This window comes from Antennarius striatus, chromosome 9 (genome assembly GCF_040054535.1).
Source record: "Antennarius striatus isolate MH-2024 chromosome 9, ASM4005453v1, whole genome shotgun sequence".
Taxonomy (NCBI): domain Eukaryota; kingdom Metazoa; phylum Chordata; class Actinopteri; order Lophiiformes; family Antennariidae; genus Antennarius; species Antennarius striatus.
In genome coordinates, this window is record NC_090784.1 from 18,760,001 (window position 1) to 18,770,210 (window position 10,210).

At 42.5% G+C, this 10,210-nt stretch overlaps 1 protein-coding gene across 4 annotated transcripts in view; it reads left to right on the plus strand.

Moving 5' to 3' along the window:
* The window catches only part of cited4b (Cbp/p300-interacting transactivator, with Glu/Asp-rich carboxy-terminal domain, 4b), a 10,484-nt gene extending 1,753 nt beyond the window's left edge, over positions 1 to 8,731 (plus strand). Inside the window, exons 1-2 of one of the 4 annotated variants that reach the window (XM_068323801.1) lie at positions 177 to 225; positions 7,012 to 8,731. In XM_068323801.1, coding sequence (XP_068179902.1) covers positions 7,017 to 7,790 — 774 coding nt within the window. In that variant the 5' untranslated portion in view covers positions 177 to 225; positions 7,012 to 7,016 and the 3' untranslated portion in view covers positions 7,791 to 8,731. Of the gene's footprint in view, positions 1 to 176; positions 226 to 5,833; positions 6,081 to 7,006 lie in introns of those variants that run through there. The other 3 variants (XM_068323800.1, XM_068323799.1, XM_068323802.1) reach the window with 3 other exon arrangements.
* Positions 8,732 to 10,210: the final 1,479 nt, after the last annotated feature.

Here is a 10,210-nt window from a genome sequence, read left to right on the forward strand (position 1 = left end):
GGCTCGAGTCATTGCCGGGGGTGGGACTGTAGTGGGGGTGATGAGGTTGGATGTCAAGAATGTGGCTCATGGTCTGCTCTTTTGTGTGTTTTGTGCAAGATGAATAAGCCCATGGAAGGCTGGAGTGTTTGTCGGCCACAGCTCTCCGTTGACTGGCGTGTTGGAAAAGCCTGAAGGCCCTGTCCCTGTTCAAATGAGGCCGACACAGATAATAAAGTCTGCTGGGTGAACAACTTAACACTCATATACAGTACATATAGGCATAACTATTTCAATGTGTTATTTCCTCCATGGCTCATTCTTATCTCTATATTGTGCACAGCTTCATTATCTCCCTTCTCCTCTGTCGATCTGTGTTTCTCCGTCCGTGCCTCCCACAGCCCCCTATCAGGACAGTTATTGTTTGCTAAGCTGTTATGGGGGCTGTTCTTTTTTGCGCCTGGTGCATCACAGATTCCCTTCCCCATTTGTCCCCAATGTCCTCCGGCTGCTGCTATGGAAATATGCTTCAGTCACATTGCTAATTATTAAAGAGTCATCACCTCATTACCAGAGCTTGGTGATAATGAATGATTAATAGGTCATCCTTCACATTATCCCTCTTACTCCATCCTTCTACACTAGCTACTTGTTTGACAGGTTTTGCTGGCTTTTGTTGTCTGTCCAGTACGTTTCTTTCGCTCACTTAAGCACTGAAATTGCATGCAAGTGAAGGTTATTTTAAACATCATCAGTGGGTGCAGAGACAGGAAGTGCAGCAAAGTGAGGACATGATTAGTGTTTGTGACCGTCAGGCTAGTAAATGCTAAGGAAATGTGTTGTTTTGAAATGCAGACGGTGGACTTGCGGCAAGAGCTGCAAATGTACACATTTTTTTTAGGCGATAACCCAATACTGAATTCATGAAACCAGGGATAACTCAAATTTGATGCCAAATTATATTCATTTCAGGTTCATACTTTCTTTTTGGGATCTATTTATACATGGTTCAGTGTTAGGATTTTTTTTTTCTCCATATTGCTGCAGCACCTTCACTCAACCTCTGTCTGATACACTCCATTTTAGCTAATATTTCTTTAATGTCTCTTTTTCCACATGATCGGTGGCAAAACTACTCTCTGCTTGCTGTGTCATCACTTTCCATCAGGAAGAGCAGCGACATTTCTCAAGGATGAAGAACTGCCATTGTCATGGCGCATCGCTAGAAACTGTCACAGAGTGCAGAGCTCAAATTATTTCAGCTTCGATAGTTGTATGACACATAGCAAGAGGTGACATGTAAAAGCAGTGAAGAAAAAGAGTGATGGAAGAAAACTGTGTTTCAGGGTTCTCCAAACCATACAATAAAATTAAAGTAATTAAAAAACATTTAAAAATATCTATAGGAAAAGCAATGCATGGTGAAATATCCTTCAGACAGATAGCAAGTTTTCCAACAGGCATACTGTTTAAGGATTTAGCTCAATCTAATTCTGAAATTAGCACAGCTGTTGACACGAACAGTGACACAGACTGTGCTCAAATTTTATCACAACATAGCTGATAAAGCAGTTAGTGACCAGAAAATGACATTGAATTGTAATAGGTTGTTACATAGAAATTTGTTTTTGCAGAAGAATCGAGGCATGCCCTGCATTTTGCCTTTTTAAAGTATCTGCAGCGCCGCATCCTACCCAAAACTGACCCAACAGTAAATCTGTTATCATTCAAAGGTCAGAAAGACATGTGAATGAAGTAAAGATAATTGTTTATTGCAGCAGATAATATGTGTTAAGCAAGCCTGTCAGAAAGTGTTTGGTACAAACTGGTGGCGGCGGCTGATGACTCTGCTTTGTCTGAGAAGGATTACAAGATGAAGTTTGTGAATCTGTATAGACATCTCAATGACAGTAGAACAGAAAGACAGACACCAGTATAAAGTGATTCCTTCCTTCTTCTTTTTTTTAGCTTATAATCCAATTTAACATCTCACATGTTTTTATTGGATTTAACTAAAGGGTGTTGTTGAGAAAGTCATTCTTTTTCACATTCATTACTCTGTCCAGGACTGGCCCAATTACCTCGACTCAAACTATGAGCCCAGTCCTTTCAGCTAAATCTAATTCTGAAGTTAGCACAGCTGTTGACACGAACAGTAACACAGACTGTGCTCAAATTTTATCACAACATAGCTGATAAAGCAGTCAGTGACCAGAAAATGACATTGAATTGTAATAGGTTGTTACATAGAAATTTGTTTTTGCAGAAGAATTGCGGCATGCCCTGCATTTTGTCTTTTTAAAGTATCTGCCTCCTTGGAATCCTTAAATGAGAAGATCCATAGATGCAATGAGATAAGTGTGTGGAAACAGACATATCAGATGCATAATTTTATTAGCAATTGTATTTAAAGGGTAAAATGCTTATTTAACTTGACGAGGAACAATTACAAAGTATTTGGAAAGCTGCTTTAATGTGGTAAACTGTGACCACCCCCCAACCTCATCAATTCACTACTTTCACTCATGACTAACCCCCACTTGTGGCCTCAGGTCTGTGAGTGGCAGCTACCAGGTTTCTGCTCCAAAGTCCCCCAACCACCTTATGTTTGACTCAGACTTCCCCCACTCCCTCCCTGTTAGCCTTGACTCAGGCTTATTGCTCTCTCTCAGCTGCTCGACTGAACGGTGACTGTTGATTGGTTGTTGAGACGAGAAGGAAGCCTTGGGAGTATTTATAGAGACTCTCTCATTTACCAGGACAATAACAACCCTCCCCCACAGCGAAGGAGAGTGAGAGCGAGAGACAGAGACAGGCAGACCAACTTTTGGTTTTGCATCTCAAGGGAAATGTGCCTACGAGTTAAAATAAACTGACTTAATGATCACAGACAGTGTAGCAATGAGTAAAGTAGTTTCCAGTTTATATGAATACAGCTTACAGTTCATTCATGTCTTGTAAAATTTTGGGTATATTATATGTATTGAAATGTTATTTTTTAATCAATTAATCAACAACAATCAGTTCCCCAAAAGAAAATCTGGTTGTTTAAAGTGTTGATAATTCTATTGTCAGATGGAACCTGTTGATTCGCTGTCTGAAAAAAAGTACTACACATTTGTTTTATTGGACAAGAGGCAACAAATCTTATATAACAGAAATTGTAATGATAATGCTATAGAAAGAGTGACGCAGCATTTCTGAGAACTCATTGTTATGGCTTCACCTCTTTTAAGCTGCATGTGTATACAAGTCAAAAGTCTTATAGATGGATTGCCAGTCATTACTGGCAGAAGCAGCATTGGGTGTGATTAATCACAAAGGCTGGGTCGAGTCGAGCAGTCCTAGATTTGGGACTGTTTGATATTGACAGAGATTTAAAAGTGATTATTTCAGGGGTAGTTGATCAGTATAATGCAGTTCTTCATCAGTTTGCCCATCTAATCGCCAAACTCTGCAGACGCAAGATAAGTCACGCATATCAGCTTGCAAATTATTGGAAGTGAGAAGTAGTAAAAATGCATTTCAAGTTACGTGATGTACAAACAGAAAAAAACCCCACATAAAGTTCAGTTATAGAGAGCGTGCATAGAGATCTGTCACAGGTTTGAATGCAACATTTAAAACCTGAACTGGCAGAAATCGGGTAGAAATTAGTAGTCCTTGCCTCATCCAACCTTGCAAAAACAACATTCTTCCATTCCACTTCACTCCAGTGGGTGCCTGAGCTCCGAGGGGGCACTCTACATGCTCTGAAACCCTGTTGAGAAGTAATGAACATTGGCCTCTGGATCTTTACAGACTGTCTACCAGCTTCCTTGAAGTCTGACATACAAGGCCTGGAGGCAGCATGTCCATGTTTTGAGGATTTTATGGTCAACTTCATAAACGCTGGGAAGCTGTAATGCCTCTGAGAGCCATGCAACAGTCTCAGACAGCAGGAAAAGTGCAGAGGCTGATAACAGTAACAGACAACAAGCTCAGATTAGAAAGACCCTAGATGTACATAGTCTTCTGAAAGAGCATGGCTTTTGTGCTCTTGTAACTGAGGAAAGTTCAAGCCTTTTATTAAAAAGTGTTTAATAATGTGAAAGCAGTGTGAAATAAATTCATCTTTCAGCTGCTACATTTTTACTACATACTTTGCAGTTTGACTCAGAGGTATGTCAAAACTTGCAATAGAGAAAGCACCTCCAGCCAATTGCTCCTATAAACATGGTCACATGAACTCCCCGTCCCCGCGATAAGAACATGCATGCACGCTCACACGTAAGCATGGGAATCAATAAATAGCTGAAGGCAGAGTGTGTGGAGGTCCCTCCCTGTAACCATAGACCAGAGCAAGAGATATGGGCAATAATGTGCAAAAAAAAAAAAAAGGATTTGCAGTGTGTCTACCTAACTACAGCACAAGCCTATTTACTGGATGCATGATTACAAAATGTATATCCTCCACCACAGTCATGGCTGATTAGTATTTCATGCAGATGACTTGCTTTTTTTTTTTTTTAAACACACTTAGAAATACGTTATGACCAGTGAGATGCAGTTTTGTGTGCACTATCTGCAGTCTTCATTGTAAATGTCACCACTGGAAGCTTTTGACCCTGAGATTAAAATTTAAAAAAACAAAAAAACAGCAACAATTGGATGTTCTGAATGCATTTTAAAACATTTGTTAGTCATGTTTTCACCAACAGCAGTAACCTTGCACAGAATGCAAGCTTTCTTTTTTTCCCTTTTTTAAACGAGAGGTTGTCAGGGCACAACAGAAACTGATGTTGATTTTGTGTTTTGTTTGGACTGACTGGATAGGTGAGTTTTGCACCCAGTACTCGTGCCCGCACCTATGAGTGGTTTATTAACATAAGTTTCAAGTGACTGGCCGATGTCAGGAAATGTCAATACCTGTTAAGGGCCTGGCCATTAATTCAATTCCCAGGACAATGGGTTGGCTCACTCACCCCAAGTGGTTCCATTCATTTGCGATTGCCTGTAAGAGGTTGTTGCTCACGGGCGGTCGAGAGTCGTCTGCATTTGGAAAGCAGAGGTGAGCCCATGTGCTGACGCACGTATAGACATGCAGGAATTCATTATCATACAAATAAAAAAGGAGACCACACATTGATGCTGCCAGTAACAGTGCACAGGTTGTTCTTCCGCCCTCCCTCTACTGTCTCACCGAGGTGGGCACACAACAGACTGCTGGGTCACTTGGACCAGCAGTGTTCTCAGTGATCTTGGAAATGAAATCATAATAATGATAACTTTATATTTATTACTCCTCCTTCAGTACAACCATTGCAAATTAATAGGAGGCAAAGGCCACATTCTAATCGGAGTTGTTCAGGTACAGGATGCGGCCATAAACTCTGTCACCTGGGGAGAACTTAATGGGGATTGGGCCATGCCACGCAGAGCCTTAAAAGTCGAGTCATATGTTAAAATCGACGACAGGGAGCCGGTGAGAGGAAACTAAAAGAAAGAAGGTGTGCATTCACATAGCAAGAAATCTATCTATCTATCTATCTATCTATCTATCTATCTATCTATCTATCTATCTATCTATCTATCTATCTATCTATCTAAATAACTAATTGAGTTAATATCTACATAAATAAATGACAGCTGCTGTTACTTGTGAACACAAACAAGATGTCTAAATACATGTAATGTTATAAAGGAAAACTGGGGAGGAGGGTCTTTAAATCGCCACTATGTCACAGCTCTCCAGCAGACATCACTATCCGCCCATGCACAATTATATTAAGTAGGGCCAATAGGAACAAAGACGAGGCAGGACCGAGGCTCCACCTCTCCTCGCCTGCCTTCCTCTCAGCTTTTCAGATGTACATAATCCCTGAGTTGACCCAGAAAACAGGCAGTCGTTTCAAGATCTGATGCGGCAGTCTTTGTGCGCCCCGTCTCCGCTTGAGAATGACGCGTAACCCCGTGGAATACGCACTGTAATCCAGAGGAGCTTTGTGCCTTGCAAAGGGGGGGGGGAAAGAAAAACCTGATTTTTTTTTAATTTATTTTTTTTAAAAAGACGGATCGTTGTCAAAGTAGCGCAACTTCGTGGAAACGTTATCGGGACACGGGTGAGTGAGTTTTATCGGTTATATTTGATGGTGGATTTTTTTTTTTTTTTTTTTTTGGAGGGGTGGTGGTGGTGGTGGTGGTGGTGGAGGGGGGGTTTGGTCTGTGGTGCGCTGAGCGGCTGCTGCTGCTGCTGCTGCTGATGATGATGATCCCATTGTTTGCATTTCCCCTTGTTTCAAACTCAAATGTTAAAAAAAGAAAAATGAGGAATTAAAAAAGACGCTCCGGACGCACAGCACCGCTGACCGCCCGCCGGGTAGCCGAACGCAGACGTGGGTCACCAGCGACACGTGAAAGCCTTTGTTGGATTTTCTGCCTCGTTAGAAATGTGGTGATTCAGCTGTTGGGGAGATGTAGGTTTGCATGATGTCAGTGTTCTTTGTTGCAACCTTACGTGCGTGAAATGAAACAGATTTTTCTCCTCTATTCCCCCCCACCACCACCACCTTGCTTACACTGACATGCAAGCGGCGCGTTAGGACGACACGCGTAATTCTAAATATTTAGTCGAATCAGTCGTGCGTGAAATCATGCGTGAGTGGAAAGAAACAATGTGTTTACCTTGGAATATCACCCCGGGCGTTCTTTCATTGGTACAAAGAGGAAATAAAGACGTTTAAAAGTGTGAAATTTAAAAATCTTGGACGATATGCAAATATAACCTTGTGGGTAATTTGTGACTGAAGCGTTTGTGTTCTTGTGAGGTAGGATGGTGACAGTAGCAGGAAAATAGCATTTTTTTTCTTTAATCATGAAGGTGAAGCATGTGGTCAGTGTGAACAGGGGGGGTGACTGGCTGGGTGTTAAACTGGTATAGACTGCAGCAACATGGCACCATGTGCTCCTCCTCCCCAATAAATGCATGCTGATTTCAAACATTTTCCTGCCCGGTGCATCATCCTAACTGTCTTCTCTCCGCTCCTAGAACAGGAGACATGGCAGACCATTTGATGATGCCCATGAATCATGGCTCAGCAGGTGCCGGTCTCCACGGTTACAGGATGGGCATGAATGGTGGCCTGCAGGCAGGTCACCAGCAACATGCCAACCAGCAGGGCATGCGGGTGCTGCCCAATGGCCAAATGATGCACTATGGTGGAGCCCAGGCCAACATGGAGAACGCCATGAGACAGCGGCAGGGGATGGTAGGCGGACCAATGAATGGACAGCTGAATGGGGCCCAGATGGGTCATCACCATATGGTCTCTGGTAACATGATGTACAACGGCCAGCAGCAGCAGCAGCAGCAGCAGCATCACCCCCAGCAGCAGCATCACATGCACCCGCAGCAGCACCAGCAACAGGCCCAGCAGCACCAGCACCAGCAGCAGCAGCAGCAGCAGCAACAACAGTTCATGAACGGAGGGTTAACGTCCCAGCAGCTCATGGCCAGCATGCAGCTCCAGAAACTCAACACTCAATACCACGGACATCCATTGGGGCCTATGGGCGGGAACCACATGGGGCCCACGGCTCAGTATCGCATGAACCCGGCCCAGCTGGCTAACATGCAGCACATGGCTGGGCCAGCGTTGGCCCTGAACGGGATGGACGCTGATATGATCGATGAGGAAGTCCTGACATCGCTGGTCATGGAACTGGGCTTGGATCGGGTCCAGGAGCTGCCAGAACTCTTCCTGGGGCAGAATGAGTTTGACTTCCTGTCGGACTTTGTCAGCAAGCAGCAACCCAGCACTGTTAGCTGCTGAGAGGACCTCATTTGCTGAAAAAGAAAAAAAAAAAAAAGTAAAAAGCGGGGGCACAAATGGAGATGGAAGAGTAAGAAATTGTCTAGGATGGACGAAGGAGCTCATTTATTCACTTTTCATTTTGTGAGAGCCTCCCTTTGCAAGTAAGCCAAGTTGCAGCACAGGATGCGCAGGAGAGAATTGTGGATATCCACAGTGAACACTCGGTACTCGGGTTTCACGTGTACAAGTGGCCAGAGGGCGAATGGCTTTAAGACCCGGTTCCACCTCTCGTTTCTGGACATGAATGTAATAAAAACGCTGAGAACTCCGAACAATGCTACGACACTGTGCAGCCTCCGAGTCTAGGTAGACTTTGACAGTGCACTCGAACAGTGTATTTATTTATTGCTGAGAAAACCTGATATAAAGAACAACCACCTTCTCTCTTTTTTTTGTTTTTGTTTGAGAAATAAGTGGTTTTAATGGTTTTGTTTTTGTTTTCTGGCAGTCAAGCAGGGGAGAAAATTTAAGTTCACGTGTCATGATTTTTTTTTTTTTGTTCCTAGTTGGCCTCATATTAAATAAAATAAGCTTATGTGACAAGATCATTTAAAAAAAAAAAAAAACAGCCAGAGGTGGAAACTGGTCCTGTTTTATCATTTTGAACGGGGGTGTCATCCAGATCTTCAAAATGGTTCACTCGATGAAGTGCTACCTTTTTTTTTTTTAGATGTGATGTTCTCAACCAATTTACTGCTTGTACTGTATGAAGCTGTAAAACTCCAACATGTCCACACTGTTGTGTTCTATTGGAGATGTAGAACCGCCTTAATCATGCAGAGTATTTATTGTTTGTTTATATTGTCCCCCCCCTCCTTTTTTTTTTTTGTGGTCAAGATGGGGGATGGTCTTTGTGAAAAAAGGGTTTTTGAGGATCAATAAAGATGGCCTGGATAGAAGTCTGGCCTGCTTTTCCATTCATTGTACAGTTCTTCCCCTGGGCAGTGGGGCGCTTGCTGAGAGCTGAAGTTAAATTGTGGGTGATGGGAAACACGAGTTTCCCTCTCGTAAGGGATTGCAGTTTGTATACAGATACTCTCTCTTGGGTTTTTGGTGTCCTATTTTCATTTAAAAAAACATTTTTTTTAATCTCTTAAAAATCAGTATCACTGATAAGCGACACAATTACCATGTGAATGTCTCTGCTGGTTAGAGAAAAAAAGCAAGCGTGCACATGATGATCTCAGGTGATGGTACCCAAATGGGACTGAACTATTCAGCATTTTTCAAACGGCATAATATCCTTTCAAAGGTTGCCGTGCTTTCAGTCTGCATTTGAATGTTTCTCTGGAACGTCAAGCTTGGTAGTCGTTTGTAAAGAGAGTGAAGGGTGAATGACACTATGCCTGTGTAAAAATGTTATTCAATGGGGTTCTAACTGACTAAAAGATTGAAGCTTCTGATTCTTACATTCACATTACTATGGCTGACGTGACTCAGTTCCTTTGCCACTGACCAAATAGGTGGGGGGGGCAATCAACATCTACTTAAAAACTGCTGGACAGTATTCAGGGGAATTTCACACATCCATGTTGGAGCCATAAAGGTTTACATGTCTTAATTACCACCTTCGCTTTGTTAAATATTTTTAGGCACATTTGAATTTGGCCGGCTTTGATGCCAGTTTGCTCGTATTTGCCAACGATAATGGGTTTAGTCCATCCAAACCAGTAAAAACTGAGCCTTTCCAGTAGAAGGTGCGTGTGCAGGTTACATAGCATGAATTCATGACTTTTAGTATGCATGTACGCACTGAGCACTTTTGTCATCATTCCACGCCAGCAGCACGGATAAACGAAATTTACCAGACGAGGTGACAACAACAAAGCAGACTGAGTTTAGGCAAAGTGCATTTTCTTTCCCTAGGGGGGTGGGGGTTCCATCTTGGTTCAAATCCCATTAGCTGTTTCTCAAATATTTCATCAATGTGTGCATGCCTGTCATCATGGAGAACAGATGTATTCATATTAGATACTATTCGCTTGTAATCATGAATGTGAAGCATCAAAATGAGCAGAACTAAAGAAAAATCTAATTTGACAATGAGGATTGCAATTTCAGCCAAAGACAGTTGTGTTTCTACTCAATTTTCCCCATTATGGCCAGAGAAAGGCAACTTATTCCAGCTTTGAACAAATAGCATAAATTCTCAACAATCTCTTCCCATTCACTGTCAGAGGAGTCACACAGCTTCTCTGCATTTCTAATGAAACGAGGGGAAGAAGATTCTTTGCAGTGGCTCAGTTTGTTGGCTTCTTTTGTGCCTCCGGGCCATGAAAATGATTGATTGAGGTCGCATCATCGCTACATTTAGCTTTTTTTCGCGTTGTCAACAAAGGCATCTTTCGTGGGATTGTGAACATCGAGGGAATAATGAG